This window comes from Falco biarmicus, chromosome 2, assembly GCF_023638135.1.
Source record: "Falco biarmicus isolate bFalBia1 chromosome 2, bFalBia1.pri, whole genome shotgun sequence".
NCBI classification, from domain to species: Eukaryota; Metazoa; Chordata; class Aves; order Falconiformes; family Falconidae; genus Falco; species Falco biarmicus.
Genome location: NC_079289.1, coordinates 65638922 through 65655304, shown reverse-complemented (window position 1 = coordinate 65655304; position 16383 = coordinate 65638922). Strand labels below are relative to the sequence as shown.

The 16383-nt window shown below is 40.9% G+C and overlaps 1 protein-coding gene across 9 annotated transcripts in view; it reads left to right on the top strand.

The window, feature by feature from the left end:
• RASA3 (RAS p21 protein activator 3) overlaps window positions 1-16383 on the top strand; it is a 179712-nt gene that overhangs the window by 101067 nt on the left and 62262 nt on the right. For 8 of the 9 annotated variants that reach the window (XR_008820035.1, XM_056327481.1, XM_056327482.1 and 5 more), the window contains one exon: window positions 7577-7671. Coding sequence is in view for 8 of the 9 variants with exons in the window: in XM_056327481.1 (XP_056183456.1) it covers window positions 7577-7671 (95 nt within the window). In the remaining variant the exon portion in view is untranslated. Of the gene's footprint in view, window positions 1-7576; window positions 7672-15148; window positions 15210-16383 lie in introns of all 9 variants that reach the window. The other variant, XM_056327487.1, reaches the window with a different exon arrangement.

The following is a 16383-nucleotide window of genomic DNA, read 5'->3' as shown; positions in this document are numbered from 1 at the left end:
CCTTTCAGGTATACACAGTCGTTTATCTTCTACTTAAATCACAAATCACGTTGGGTTTTTGTACCCCAGGACTTCATTTGTTTTGGTAACAGATGCATATAACTGACTTGCTAACACCTGCGTTAAGCAGGAACCTGAACAAAATGCAACCCCTGTGAAGTTCTGAGGGGGAAAAAGTAAATTCACTATATCAAATCTTGTACCCATTCTGCACTGGGGAGTAAGAACTTTCCTCTGTAAGTCTGTGTACTCTTGACTGAGGAGGAGGTTCGGTTGCCATGCTGATGGAGAAGGAATGGTACTGAATAAAGCACAGATACGAAATGCCTGAGCTCTTCAATGAAGGAGCAGAAAGCCAGTGGGGAGAAGACTAGCTAGTGATTCTGTTAATTACATGTAGTATAACTTAACTGCTGTAAGTCACCTTCATAGAGGTTATTAGGTGTGTTGTACAACAAACTGGAATTCTTGTGGCCATTGTATGCTGGCAGGTTGTAACTGTCTTCCGTCTTAATATTAGATGAGCTGAAGCAAAGTAAGGCAATAAAACGAATTTGCGTTTGGAGGTAGTTAAATTTAGCTGCTCTGGACTGAAGTAGATGAAACCAAATCATAGCTCAGGGACACTCACAGAATGAAAACACCCTGGAATTGAAAGTTGTTTGAAGCTTGCATGTGTGAGCTGACGGCACCTTTGTTAATGACTACTTCCAAAGCTGAGGAGGTGTGTTTGTAGAGTTGCCACCATTTATTACCAAACATCCAAGCAAACCATCTACTGTTATTAGGTAACTCTTGCCAAATGTAGCGGAAGCATCACCTTTTGATTATTTTATTGGTTTAAAAGAAAAATTGAAAAAGAGTCATCCCTGTTAAACTATGTTTCTTGCTATGGTGGAGGAAAGATCTTCCAATACATAGTAAAGCAGAGGTGAAGATTTTGTGTTCCTCTGTTTCCTCCACCCCAACCATGGCTTAGGCAGCAGTCACAACTTGGTTTACTGTTTCTGTGATGCACTGTTGCATGACATGGGAATAATAGCTACTCGGTATGGTATAAATATAGCTACTAGTGAAATAAAGGAAACAGATGACTCTGTCCCACAATGACAAGTCTCAAGAAGCTATAAACTAGAATTATCCTGAGAAGATTCTCTACAGTTGTGTAGAAAGCCTAAAATAAATACTTCCTGCATAGAATAAATTATTAGGATGCACTTACAATATCTTTTTAACATAACAGATGGTCACAGAAGTAGGGAAACAAATTTGAGCTTTCAAAAAATACCTATTTTTTCCTTTTTCCTCCTACAAGTACACATATTATTAAAAAACTACTGCGCATAATGCACTAGAACTGAGACTGTCCTTTCATGCAACACTACTCCTTACCAAATGACAGTGTTAATACTATCTGTATTTGGAATATTGCCATAGATCCATCCTCCCAGCATACCTCTGACGGCTATTGTTTCACCTGGGCTTTCTGTATTTTCTGCAGTACTTGACTTACCTCAGCTCTAGCAGATGTTAAGCAGTCTCTGGTTTATGCCTCGTTTGAACTAAGCAAAGACTGGGACTGTGAAGAAGATGCAATAGCGGTGGCTTCTGGTGGCAGTGCCTCGAAGGGGCTGGTGATGGAGGAGATGGAGGTGGTTGTTCCGTGCAGGTGTGCTTGCAGGGTCTTGTTGCCTACTGTAGGGCAGATAACAGTGGCTGCAAGTCTAGCTTTTAGGACTGCTCTCCCATTGCAAACAGCCACTGGCTATACCACCTTTCTCAGATGGATCGGACATTTTAAGGGCCCAGGGAGCAGCTGGCAGAGAATTGGTACCAGAGGTGTGGTTGGGTAGGGTTGTGGGGTTTTTTTGTTTGTTTGTTTGTTTGTTTGTTTTATTTTTTTTGTAACAGGAACGGAGAGTAGAAATTGCAAAGTAAGCCAGGTGAGATCTTTAGGAATGTGGCCAGAAAAACCATCCTAATAGAGGGTAGTCCATGCAATGCTGCAGCTTGCTTCCTTTAAGGACAGAAGCTATGTCTTTTACGCAGCCTTCTTTTCTCTGCTTTATTATCCAAGATAAATTCCACAAAGGGGGAAAATGGATTTTTTAAGTTACATTCTTTGTATATTTGGACTAGTTACTCAAAAAACAAACAAATCTGGGGTCACGAACATAGTACACATCAGTACTCTGCATAGGATGCACCTCCGCTGTGCTGGAAGTGTGCTGCCATTAACATCACTAATTCTTCCCCATGGTAGCATATGATCTAGTAGTGCTTGTGCTTCATGGTGCACTGTACAGGAGCTGGGAGGGAGTCATTCTCCTGCTTCTAAGGCTCTGAAGTCTTATGTTGCCCCTAATTCTCATCCTTTTCTTTCTAATCCTCAAGTTTCCATGTTACAGGAGGTATGAGTGAATTTGTGCTGTTCTTGAACAAAAGGCAGGCATCTAGCCCTTTTTGTCTTGCAAAGTTGCTGTACTTCTATTTGTTGTCAAATAACCTTTCATACGGATAATTAAAAAAATCCGGGTCATCTGGAATAGCAGCAGTGCTTCTTGGTTGGAGATTTTTAGGTAATTGAAGTTTCATGAGGCTTTCACAGCCTAAAACATTGATTAAAATTGATTCTGATTTGCCTTTAGTCTTTCCAGCTATTAGTGACTCTCCTTGTGCACCTTCATATCCATTATTTCAAATGAATTCATCGATAGTGCACTTATTGTACTAGCATGAAACAACTTCAGAACTAGCTTTCAGGTTATCTTACTGCCTAGTATTGCAGCACATAGGAGGCAAAGTAGTTTCTGCGCAGAGCTGAAAGAATACTGAATTAATTAGGTGTTTGGGGCCTTTTAACATGTGACTCAGACCTAACCCTTTGCTATAAATTATACTGCAGTAAGTGTTAATGGAGGATGTTGGCAGAAATATGCAAAGTTCTGTGGTTTTCACTGTGCAAGTATTCCAAGATAAAGATAACCTAAGGAGAAGATAAAAGAGCTCATGAAATGCTCTGGTTTTAGGGTTCTGTAAAATAACTGTTGGATCATTTTTCAGGTAGAGCCTCATGCTCTTTTAAAAAAAAGTACAAACTCCTGCCCTATTGCTGTCTTAACTTGTTTATTTTTGGTAAAGGAATATATTTTCTACTATTTAGCATCTGACATAAATACTCACACCTCTCAGCTGTGAGGTAAACACTCTGCAAACTGGCAAATGAGTATTAAAAGGTGAGATATAATCCTCAAACTAGTGCCTAATCCTTTTGTCGCCAACAGGTAATCCCGACAGAAGGTAGTTGTAACTGGATGGAGAATTGATAACTCTAGTCTTTGTATGGAAATGTTAGTCCCTGAATTAACGAGCCCAGGCACGTCCAGGGACAAGCTAATGGGCTCCCTTGAGTTGCCTGGGAAGAGCTTTTGAAACTCCAGTGAGGGACCGGCACCGAGGGTGCAGCGCTTTCACAGACACTTTTGCAAGCCATGAAGCCAGAAATCCCTACTCATCTCTGTTGCGTATTTCTGTCTGTGTGCCCAAATGACCTTCTGCTATCTTCTAGCTGTGTTAATGTGACGCTTCAGTGGGGAAGCCATAAAACAGGTCAGCTGAAATGATATCTATGTTAAAAATGCCAGCACCCTCAACATATCATCTCTGAAACTTACTGCTGCTTCTCTTCTCCTCCCCCAGAATGTTTATTCTCATTATTTGGTGTTTTTTACTTTGGATTGGTTTCCTCAACAGTTTCGGTGTAGCCTGCTGCGAGGATGGGGTGCATGGGTGAGGGAATTAGGAGGCTTTTAAATCAGTTTACGCCAGGGATCATGAAGTGGAATTTGCACCCTTAGGACCATGCGGGCCCTAGGTAGTAACCTCATTCATCTGTGAGCTGGCCACGTGTTTGAAATAATAGGTTGTTGGTAGATTGTTTTCTCCCTAAGGAGAGATTCACAGAAGGAAGAGGCCAGGTGTGGCATGCCTCATCTTTGTTTTGAACACAGGGCTTAAGATTTAAATGTGTCAGTGGAGATGTGTTCACTCTGAACTGAGGGGACACAGGGAAATTGCTGCCGTATGTGTGAAAAATGTGTAGGAGCGTGTGGGGCTTTCCTACCCTCTCTCAACATGACAGGGTCCTGGTGAATATCAGACTTTGGAAAGAAATTAGTTCAGATGAGAAGAATACTTTTACTTAATTGTTGCTGGTCTTGCTGCTGAGAATCTAACTTGTAAAAATGTAACTTAAGTTTTGAAATTACACCTTGTACCATTCCGCGTGCTCTGCTGTTTCCTGCCTCCTCCCATACAGTGTCTAAAAGCTTAAAGAGACCCAGACTGTCTGCAGCCTGGGGCGGCTCTGAGGAAACCAGCAGGAGTGGCTGGGTGCCTCAGGTGCAAGTTTTAGAGGCTCTCACTGCTGCCTGGCAGCCGCCCAAGTCTTGAGAAAGCGCACAGGACAATGGGCTCAAGTTTGGGAGGGCGCTGAAGAAGTGCAAAGGAGAAAGCGTCCTGTAAATGAGTGGTGGGTAAACCTTTCCGCCCTCTTGCATCAGGTTTATCTTCAAGGAGAATTACAGGCCCTTATTGTGTCGCGTCAGGTCAAATGACAGGTGCCAACAGCTTGTGATTATTGGCCTAGATTTAACCTAGTTCTGGTGAGGCTAGAAGGTATTTGAGCTGGGTCAGACATAGGTCAGCGGGTGGCAGAGCAATGGCTGTATAGAGGACTATGTATAGTGACTGTGCTTACACTTGCACTGTGGCTTATGCGAACCTGGTGGTGATGATGAGCGTGGTTCAAGTGAGCATATGGATGTGGCTTGAGCGGGCGAAGAGTTATAAACCAAAATTGTGCACGGTGCTCCTATACACAGGGAATTATTTAATAGGGCAGATCAAACAGTCAGCCCTATCAGTAATATACCTTCGTATATGTTTATACTAGCCAAAGTGTTGGCCTTTTTTCCCCCACTCTCTCTCTCTGCCCCTGCTTTTTTCCGTAGTAGATTTTTCTCCTTTGTGGATCACTTGGTATGCAGTGAAAACCTTGGATTGTAGCCAGCCCAGTCAATAAGTTTCACTCACTAATAAGACCTGCTTGTGTGCAGAGCAAACAGTGCTGTTCAAACAGTTTCCTAATCAAAACAGTCGTACCGCTGTGTTAACCCTCTTGGACCTGGAGGCATGTACCATTGCCTTCACACACTTTGTGCTCCTATTATGTACTGACTGTGCAGTCAGACCCACCTGGGTTATCTTGCCATTCTTGATACAGAGAGCAGCAGGGCTCCCTACTGAAAGAGGGCACAGTGATAACACTATTTATGCTACATACTGGTGCAGATGTTTGTAAAATCGTCCTTGAGTTTTCTGCAAGGACGTTCCCTGCATGGGAGGCGTCTGTGAATGAGATTGATTACAGGCAACAGTCTCTGGGAAGTGCATGCTACACTGCGATCAGGTGGAAGATTTCTGCAAGAGATTAAAGGGTACACTGAGGATTGCAAACAGTGAAAGTAAACAATTTCGAGTGAGGTCTAAAGCAATTATTGGAAGATGATGCGTTTAAATTTATTCCTTTCTCAAAATGTTTTAGAGAAACGAGGTTGCCCACAAACTGCCATTGCTGAAGAGTAAAAGCTTTGAAAATACACAGCCGTCATCACATAGATTCTTGGTGGCGTTAACTCCTCAGTTCAGTGCAGTTCAGATGTCTTATTTACCCTTTCTGCTGTATTATTTTGTAGGTTTGTGTAATTTAGTTATTGCTTTTCTAAGAAGTTTCAAGTCACTTGCTATGCATATCCAACAAAGAGCCTGGTGATGAATCTGCCTAGTTAACATCTAGTTTAATGTTTGTCAGGAGATGGATCTGGTAATCTCTAAAGACAAGCAGGGGGAGGAGAGTGCTGAGGGCAAAATGAGCAAGACTTGGGAATAATGGGTCAGCAGCTCTGGGAAAGCTATAGCAGAAACCGTGGTGGATACTGGGGAAGGATGGCAGAGTAGTTTAGAAACTAGGAGTGGACATCTGGAAACTGTCACCAGAAAGCAGCCCGAGGGTGACAGAAGAATGCAGCAGCAGCTGCAGCAGGGTACTCAGAGCAGCCCAGCAAACAGGAGGGCTGGATGGAGCCATCCAATAACCACTAAAAAGGAAAAAATTTTGGGGAGCACTGGGGTGTAATAACTTACTTCTGGGACTTTAGTAAGCTTTTAGATTTCAGAAGGGAGAATGCTTTGTGTTTGCTGTTTTTGTAGCCTTCCATTGTGTGGATTTTTATTATTTTTTTCTGTTTTTGTAAACGTGTTCTGTTAACATTCTTTGGGGTATTGTATTACTGACCCCTGACCAAACTGCATGGGTTTGGGAAGCCTTGGAAATCTCTCCCTCTAAGACTGCATCCCTCGGTGTATTTTGTCTAGCAGAATTTGGTTAAAGAAGGTCTGTGTGTCTGTAGCAAAGCAGTGGTTGCAAACTGTACGTGAGCAGCTCACTCCAGCAGAGAAAGTCTTCTACCAGACCACATTGCCAAAAAACAGCTTCCTTGAGCCTCGTGAATGTCTCTGACTGTCCTGGATTCTTTCATTTTGAATATGCTGCTTCGCTTAGTGCCTGAGGAACCACCCAGCTCAACTGTTTTTTTCTGAGGATTGCTGCTTCTCAGGCATGCCATGCTTTGCTTTGTATATACAAAGAAAGATGTTTGGAAGAAGTTTCATTGCCACTCAGAGAGTTCTTTATATAATGCCTGAGAGAGACTGGGCAAGATAGACGTTTCAGCTTTATATGTACATTAGCCCTGTTTCAGCTTTACATGTATATTAGCCCTTAGCACTCATGTATGTTAGTTCACAGCATGGAACTGGCTGTTGTCGCCATAACTACGAGAACAGCTAATTTGGTAGGGTTTGGAAGGGGAGAAGCTCTACCTTTGGTTGGGTTTTTGTTGTTGTTGTTGTGTTTTGTTTTGGTTTTGTTGTTTCCCTCTGCAGAGTCAGAGTACTTGGGTGACTCTGGATTGCGTGGTGCAAACTGCAAGAGGGAGGGACGCGGATCATCAGGGCCTCAAACTTGACATCTTTAGTTGCTGCCTTTCTCCAAAACTACATAGTCAAAAGCCTCATTCTAAAACATTGGTAGCAATAACCCCGTGCATGGAACTTTTTTAGGATTGTTAAAGACATCTGCATCAAAAATCTATCTCCAACAATTTTCGAGCTTTTCCTCCCACAAGTTTGTCATGTCAAAGAAGTAATACTGATATTTTTACTGTAAGCATAGTTAAAAGCTTTTCCACAGAGCCCAGTGCTTCAGTCTGTTAGGTGAGTATGACGTTAGGAATTTTAAAGGCTTTCACAACATGAAGTGGAAAAAGCTGCTCATCAGAAATAATCATGTATTTTGTAAAGAAGTATGCCCTGAAGAAATCTTTTCTTGCTCTGAAACCTTTCTTGAATAGGACAGTCCTTAAATCATTGTTTTAAAACTTGTTTTTGATGGAAAGGTACTTTGGGGGAGCTATAGCATGTCTTAAACTGTGCTTCTGGTTTGTTTCATTTCTAGGAAAAGTAGCTATACAGAAAGAAGATCTGCAGAAGTATCATAACAGAGACACCTGGTTTCAACTCCAGCATGTTGATGCTGATTCAGAAGTACAGGTGAGATTATCTTGGCAAAGGAGTATTTGTGACAGGGTCATGGCAGTTTTATGGGTTCCATGGCTCTAGGACAGATGTGTTGCTTCCCTGCAGAAAGGAGGCATTGCTCATTAGTGTGGTTTAGGTTTCAGTGATATTTGCAGCTTGTGTGTGTGTAGGGTGAATTACGAGTGTCCATAAATGAACAGGGCCAGGATTCTGCCTACAGAAATAATTAAACTATGTGAACTGTCAGGGTCACTGATACAAGGAGAGGGGCGTGGTTATCTCAAGTATCAAATAACTTCAAAAACCTATAAATAACTGTTGATTCCTCAGGGAGTGCAGCCAGCTTGAAAATAGTATCTGCAGGTACTGATGTAAATAATTATGTAGGCAGGTTGTCACAGGAATGGCAACAAGCACAACTCAGATGAAAAAACAGTCCTTGCCAGATTTCTAGGCCCTGCTCCAAACCATGGAAATGCTGATAACTCTATCACTTAAGCTTCATTTAGGGTTTGATACTTCGCAGGTTTAGGTACACAGCAAGACTCCTCTTTTTTTGTATGTATCCTCTTTTGAAGCAGATTCTATTTTCTGTTACAGTATTACGTGTTGTGAAAACAGTCCTTATAACAAAGCAAGAAATTAAAATGAGGCAGGAGTATATCAAGTCTATGTAAATCAGTTAATTTTTTTTCTTTTTTTCCTCTCAGTATATATTACAGGTCACTTTTGAAAAACAGTATTTGCTTAGGAGGTCACAGACATGAATGCCTGACCTGTGTCTCAAATAAATGCAAAGGGAAATGCTGCTTAGATACTGCTTTGTGGTGGGGTTGGGTTTAATGTCTTGGCTTTTCAGTCTGCATTGCAGATCTGCACATACCAGGTCAGAAAATGACACTTAGAATGTATACTCATTCCAGCATGTAGTTGTGTATAGTGAAGGATACGTGAAAATACATTCAAGGTTTGGTTTTCTGTTTATTTAGAGAGAGAAATAATACATGGTTGTGCATGTGAGGCAAAGAAAGCCTCATGACAGCCTGTTCAGTCAGGAACATTCTCTTGTAAAATATTGCTCCTCTTTAATGCCACATTTCAATGCCAATGGTGATGGAAAGGCTTTTAACAGCCTTTTAACTTTGAGGTCTTTTCTGTTTACCCTGGTCTCCCTTTCTTCTTACCCCAAAGCATCTTATGACAGTGACTTTAAACATTAGATTTACTGTTTATTTCCTGCAGGATACAAAAACTTTCCCTTTGTAATTTATTATTTCAAGAAGGCCAATATTTGGATAAGCTTTTGCATTGCTTATTTTGTTACGATATTTGCACAGGGTGAGCTTATGGAAGCTTTTTAGACCAGGGTACTTTCTAGGACAGCACTGGTAATGTAAGCTGTGAACTCATACCAAAAGTTTGCAGGCAGCTCTAGCTTTTGGAGAGATGGGCAGCACAATGTTTGCTGGAAAGCATGTTCTCTGTTTGTAATTGTTTGTATAGTTTATCACTTCCGCTGTTTGTATTTTTACAAGAGCCCAACTGTTAAAAGCTGTTTCTGGACTCTATGATAAGCATTTATTACAACTACTGTAAATATGAGCAGCACTCAGATTTTATCCATTTACTTAGATGGTCCACAGCCTTTATATTAAGGAGTCTGCAAGAGGGCTTTGTTTCCCATAATAGCCGGAGCAGATTTGTAAATATTTTGTACAAATTCTTAGGCATGTGAAGATAGCCAAATGAAGTATTTTTGTGTTTGCATCTTTTTATATTATTTGTGGTATCTCTGTTGTATATTTTTCTAAACACTTTTAGATTTATAAGAGGAAAAAAAGAATATATGTGTTAATGATAAGAATTTATGCAATGTAACTTGATTTTTCAGATAATAATTTAAGGAATTTTAGGTAGTTAACATTTGCAGTGAATCATGCAAATACTAGTAGTCAAAAAGCAATTTTAATGTGCCAAGTATCACTTTTATCATTCTAGTAATTGTCCCCATTGGCCACATAATCTAGTGGATTAAACATTGAGCCATGTGCCAGGCTCATCCTGCATCTTCTGTTTTGTTGGCAAGTAGTCTTAATGCTATTTTGCATGTTGTAGAGCACTTAATGGTTATTTAGTTATGCGTCACAGCACTGTATTGAAGTAAGCTACTGTCACTCCCACACTTTGAATACAGTGAGAATGAGTGTCAGAAAGAATCTGACTTGCTTGAGGTCATAAAAGTCAGTGAGGAATGTTTAAAAAAACCACCCCACTAACAAACAAACATTGAAGAGACCAGTTTTCAATTCTTTCTAATTCATTAGGCCATAGTGTGAAAGAAAATGGTGATAGTAATAAGCCTGCATAGGACCTTTCTTTACTGTGTGCAAAGCCTAAAAATATCCAGGTTTTAAGCAAACCAGTTGGCACAGTCAGAAATTGAAAACCAGATTAAAATCAGTGGATTATTGAAATATTAGTGATCTTGGGTGCTGTGGTTCTCAGATGCCATGTTCTAGGAAACATTTGGCTTCGTTTTCCAGGACAGGAGGACTGATCTGAAATTATGGATAACAACATTTGCGATGTAAGAGCTGGTGTTTTGAGCTGTCTATTTGAGATTTAATGAGTAGAATTAAAAATTTTACTCTAGATGTGGTTTGGACCTCACTTGTATGAGTTCCAGAAATGGTACAGATTTTCAAACAGCAGTGCTGTTAGTTCTGTCTTCATACATAGGGAGGGAATAGTATGTGTAGAGATTCCTCTCTTCCTCTCTCTCTCTTTTTTTTTTTTTTTTAGTGCAAAATAATACAACAAACAACTAAAACTCTAGTTTTAATGGATTTTGAGTGGATTTCTTAATATTTTTATGCAGCTTTCTCAAATATTATTCAGAAGTTAAAACTAAGTTTTCTGATGCTGTACAAAATATGTAAGCCTATATTTTTTTAAAAAATAATCAAAATGTAAGTGGTAATAATGTATAATTCCATCAGAAATAGTTGCCAAGGTGTTTAGCTTGAGGCTTTGCATTCAGTTTTATGGTTTTCCAATGTTGCTAATTCTTACTGTCGTATGAAGATGTTTTGTATTGTCAGGAGTGCAGGGTGAGCTTATGACTTGGTAAACCTTATTGCAGACAAGAATATTACTAACAGCAGGACTATGTTAATTGTCAGCCTGCACAGATATGAGCGGTATTGTCAGATGCTTTAATGCCACATCTTTTTATTGCTTGACAGTAAGAAGTACTGGAGTCCAGCATGATTGCTCATCTTCAAGAAAGAATGAGGGCATTGTCTGTGTAGGCTGAGGCCTGAGATGTTACCACCGCTGATGCTGTTCAGTGTGGTGCACATGAAGCACTTCAGGTGCTGCACCAGCTGCTCAGCACACAGAGACAGATTGGGCATTACCCACCCACATGTCCTTTGTAGCTTTGGTTCATCATTTGGTCTAACAAACTAATTTGTTGAGTTAATCAGTGTAATCATGTGCATCTGAATTTCCTTCCCTTCATCTGAGTGAGTGGGTAACAGTAGCCATCAGAATGCAGTGCTGTGTCATTCAGCGGTGGACTGTATTATGTTGGACTTTTGTTCTGTTGGTACATCAGTGCCTCCACATCTTTACTGGCTGGTATTGGTCTTGTTAGTTTGAAAATAACATACTGCATAGTCACTGTAGTCCTGTCAGTGTATGCCATTAATGCTGTTTAGATACAGCCTGGGTGATGAAACAGCAGTTGTGCTGTAAATGGTTAAGTCTGAGCTGTTCTGTGGAGAACAAATTATGAAACTCCAGCAAAATTGTATTTTTGTTCAGCATGCAAATATGAAATGACATGGTTTCAGAGTATTTCCTTTTAAAATATATTAAAACACGTTAAATGTGATCAGGAAGTTTTGTTATACAGAGTGCAGAATGAAACTCGACAGCGACCATTAAATGCATAATTCATGGATTAACTTTCCAGACTGGAAAGCTTGTTCTGAAAGTATAAAGCTGTAACCAGGTGGGTTTGTGCAGATTTGGTTGAAGGAATTTTAAGTTCCCATCTTCTCTGTACTCCTCAGTGGGACATTACCATGGCCAGAGCTAAATACCCAGTGTCTGACAGTACAAGTGCCCAAACACTTCAGTGGGAAGTAAAACAGGAACTGAGCCACTACTGAAAATTGTTTACCTTTTGCACTGAAATAGACTGTGAACAATCAGGAAGCCTCAATGGAAGACACAACTTTCTAAGTCACTAAGAGGATGTTGTGGCACACTTTCCATGGGGTGTGTATCTTTTCTACTCATTTGTCTTTCAGGGCCTGCTGTATTCTCATGCTCATGCTTTTTGAGGACTGGAAGCAAAAATTGCCATGGTATTGTGTGTGCCTGTCTCTTGATCCATGAATGTCTGCCTTCACATGCAGAAGTTTACCCAACAGTAACTGATTCAGATACTTGCCTGGGGCTGTAGATGACAGATGCCCTCAGTGGTCAGTGTGTTCTCAGCGGAATTTAAGTCCAACTGCACATGCAGTCTTTAAAAGGCCTTTCCTGTTTTTGAGTAGTTTTCCCTTTTTTTTTTTTTTTTTTTAAGTAGCTTCAGCCCTGCGTAGTTCAAGTCTGAGAAGTCTGAGCAAAATACACCAGCATACTCCAAACCGTGTAGTCTATATATGCCAAAATGGGGGAGAGATGGAAGGAGAGTTAGATCACACTGACATGTTTTCCTGTGCAGGCTCTTGCTTTAAAAGTTCCCCTTTTCAAGTGTGCTTTGTGTTACTTCCTCCACAGCACTGACAAATGTGAAATGGTCCTGTTCTCTTACAGCTGGGTTCTCAATGTTAAATTACTTTTCCAAAGCCAGTCATGCTCAAGATCTTCTGTAAAACTCATTGCTGGGAGTGAAAAAATCTGACATAAAAACTTGAAAATTGCTCATTTTCCCTTCCTTCTCATAAGAAATTTTACGTGTCTGAAACATACCTATTTGTCTATCAACTGTAAAAAATATATTTAAAAAAAGGTATGTTCGGGGCAGATAACATAAGGAGAAGCAAATTGTCTCACATTTTAACCTTCTGTACTCAAAGCTTTGTGCAAAAGATTTACTGATGTTAAGAAGTACTTTCTTCAGACACCAAAAGCCCTTCCTCCTCCTTCCACCACATTAGCATTTTGCCTACAGAGGCCTTTGACTATTGGTGATTAAACATGCCTGCTCTTGAGTATGGACTGATATGAGTGTCAGGTGTGGACTATATATCATTAGTGGAAAACATTACTTACAGGTGCGTTTGGAGAGTACACCTAAAATCCTTTTGTTATGCTGGAAATCACTACTAGCTCTGAAATGCTGCCTGTGTATTAGCTAGGAGAATATATCCAGGGCACTCAGCGCTGCTCCAAAGAACCTCTCCTCCTTTGTCAGCATCTTCCCATTGAATGTAGAATCTCTATCCCAAGCGTCAGGCTTTATGAATGAAATCCTGGCCTTGCCAGGGTGGGAGTTTTGCCATGTCTTCAGCAGAGCCAGGGTATCACCACAAGCCTTTGCATTAGCTCTTCTACATTCAGCCCTGTGTGACAGTTAGAGGAGTTTATCCCAGACCTGCAGAGGAAGCTAGAAGTTTGTTACTCTGTTATTTACTTTCACCCTACGTTCATAACATTGTGGAAGTTGCCACAGTCTCTCCCATGTCTGCCTGCTTCCTGTTCTGTATAAATCAATGCTTATTATATATGTAGAGCAAAACATGTTGAACTGGGATGGTTTTGATGCAAATTGTTACTTTTCTTAATATGGATTTGAAGGTAAGCTAGGTTGAGCTAATTGTCTTTAGGAGCAACCATATAGGGCTGTTTCACTCCAGAGATAGAAAGAATTCTCTAGCCTATTAAACAGTTAAGAGCATTGCATGCTGACTGCCCATCACTGACATTAACTATCGTTGTGTAGGGGTCTAAATGCTTCTAGCATAAAGATGAGTCACTGATGCCTCTTGTATAACCTACTGTAAGCATGGGTATATGCAAATTGTAAAAAGAAGAAGCTGCTTCCAGGTTTGGTATCAGCTTTCCACCACACACAGGAAATAAATGGGTGTTACCCTCAATTTTATGAACAGTGGCGTTTAGGTTTCTCTCTTCTAGTTGTTTTGAGAAGAGATGACATCTCTGTTTTGGTAGGGTGAGAAGATTCTCAAGGCTGCCTGCCTACTAACAAAATTATCTCAGACAACTGAATCATGCTTCAACAATGGTAAATAATGTTTGTGATAACCCAAAAGACCAGATCCTGCTTTGTGGCAAGACTTCCTCGCTACGTGAATGTAAGAGCACAGTGTTTGGACTTAGCAGCACAAAGGGGCAAGGCAGTTGGTCTGCTTTTGGTCTGTTACTTTTAAAAAGCTAGTCTGTAACATGGCATGTGGTAAGGAGCACCTACTACTGAATAATAAATTTTCATTGTTTCAAAATTACATACATGAATTCTGTATCTGCAGAGCACAATTTGTCTGGGAAGTGAAAGCCAGGTGGATTTCATTTACAACATCTACATAGTGTATGGCATCAAAGTGTTTGAGAGGAAAACATGACTAATTATAAGGGTTTGGACCATATGGAGGTAGTCTTCCTTTAGAGACATTTGAAGATGTTTGCCAGTTACTGAGAAGTTCTGACACGCTTGCACATACGGAGACCAAGCAGTCCTCAGTTCTGTGTTGCCTAGCATTTATGGATCCATGCAGCGTCCATTAGAGCTGTTGCACTTTCCTCAGCGATAGACTGGGTTTGGTTGCAGATTCTTGTGTGCCGCACTGATTCAGCAGGCAGGCTGTGATCTGGGGTATGATCCTCAGACCTTTGCCAGCCGCTTGCTGCCCTCAGCTAAAGGAAGGAGCAGCTGTTAAAGCAGCAAATGCAGACAGCAAATAAACTCTTCCTCCTGCTCTCAAACCTGTTGTTAAGCTGTGACCTTATGTTGGGCTGCTGATAATACTGGATTTACCTAAAGTGGTAGCTGCACCCTTGGTCTTTACTCTCCCACTCCCTCTTAGACAGCATTTTTAGTGAGCCTTCAGAGGCTGGGTCAGTTTTATTGTTTACTTTTAAGCTCTACTAGTGCCAGAAAGTGACATCTCGGAAAGTTGCCTAAGAAGGTTTCAAAGTAGACAACATCTGTCTAATAACATTTGCTGTATTCTGAAATAAGATTTGGAAAGACAAAGAAAGCAACAGCACAGGTTATCCCATAGTTTGGAATGGTCTGTGTGCAGCGCTGAGTCCTTCCCAGCGCTGCTTTCTTCAGACAGCTTGCAGCAAGGGATTGTAAACCAACGCACCAGCGGTATCACAATCCTAAATTTGAGATTCCAAAACAGTGAGGTGCTGGCATTAGTCATGGGCTGTGGTTCATGTCACCTGCTTAGGCTAGTCTTTCCCTACAGCCTGTCCCTGTTACATCTCTTCCCCCCTTCATCTCCAGGAGCTGGAATGAAACTGCCCAGTCACTCAGTACCAGCAGGAGGAAGAGTAAAGAGCTGAAGGTGGGTCCCAGCCCCTCTTTCCATACCCCTGAGCAAAGCTGAGCTGAGCTGCAGAGCTGATGAGGTTGGGGAACTGTGCTGGCATAAGGGTCTCCCATGTGGGATAAATGTTTGGAAAACTTGCATGCAAACATACTCGCACCTTGGAGGGGAAAGTCCCTAGCAAAATTAGGTAGGCTACTGAGAACTAGAAGGGTGGGTTATCACAAACCTCTTGTCCAGCAGGTTTAATAGCAGACAAATATCTTTTTTAGGAGTTCTTGTGATATCAGCTATTGTTCTTCTGTAGAAGAGAGAATTATAGTGCTGTGTGAGCCCTGTGTATGAAGCTAATTGGCTTGATACTTAATACTCAAGCAAGTGGATTGTGTATTTTCTGGTTTTGTTTAAAATTAACAGTGAAGTCTTGCTCTTTTCCTTTGATGTTTTTAAAAAGGGAAAGATTTCTAAAAACTGTTCCCCAGTATCAAAAAGGATGGAGATCTGGTTGATAGTTCCTTAAGGATGTGATTTAAAAGATTTGGGTAGATTTGACTCCTATCTTTTGAACTTAGGCTCACTGTCAGTCTTTTGTGCATTTACTAGAGCCTCAGATATAGAGCACAGAGGTTCCTAGTGTTTGTCTGGTTTTTTTTTTCATAAATCTTTCCCTGAAAAAAACAGATCACATCTGTTTTGAGTTAGATCAGATGTTGTATCTGAATCCACAGTCGCTGGATCATGTGGCGTGTGTCAGATTCCAGGCGAAAATGCGTGCACGTAACTGCACTCAGAAGTGGCTCCCTGTGGCGTCCTGGTAACTTTGCAAACACTGCCTCTGTGCCTCTGAGGGCCGCCACTTGTTCAAGATGCTAGAAGTGCTTCATGCCAGGATGGCAGAACTTCGTCATAAGAATAGCTTTAGGATAATCTATGGTCATGTGTTTTCTTTTCTCTTTCAACTTACTGTATTTAAAGCAAAGGGCAAATTTGCAACTCCTGGAAACATGATATAGGTAGGTAGCACTTGTATACTTGCTTTACAACTGTTTTCTGGTGTTTCAATGCATGGTAACTCCCAGTTGCATTCCAAGGAGAAATGAGGTCGTTGGAGACAGGCTTTTCCTGTGCCTATAAAAACAGGACTTTGAGTTTACTTTTTCTTTTCTTTGCAAGCTTATGACCATTTCAGTTT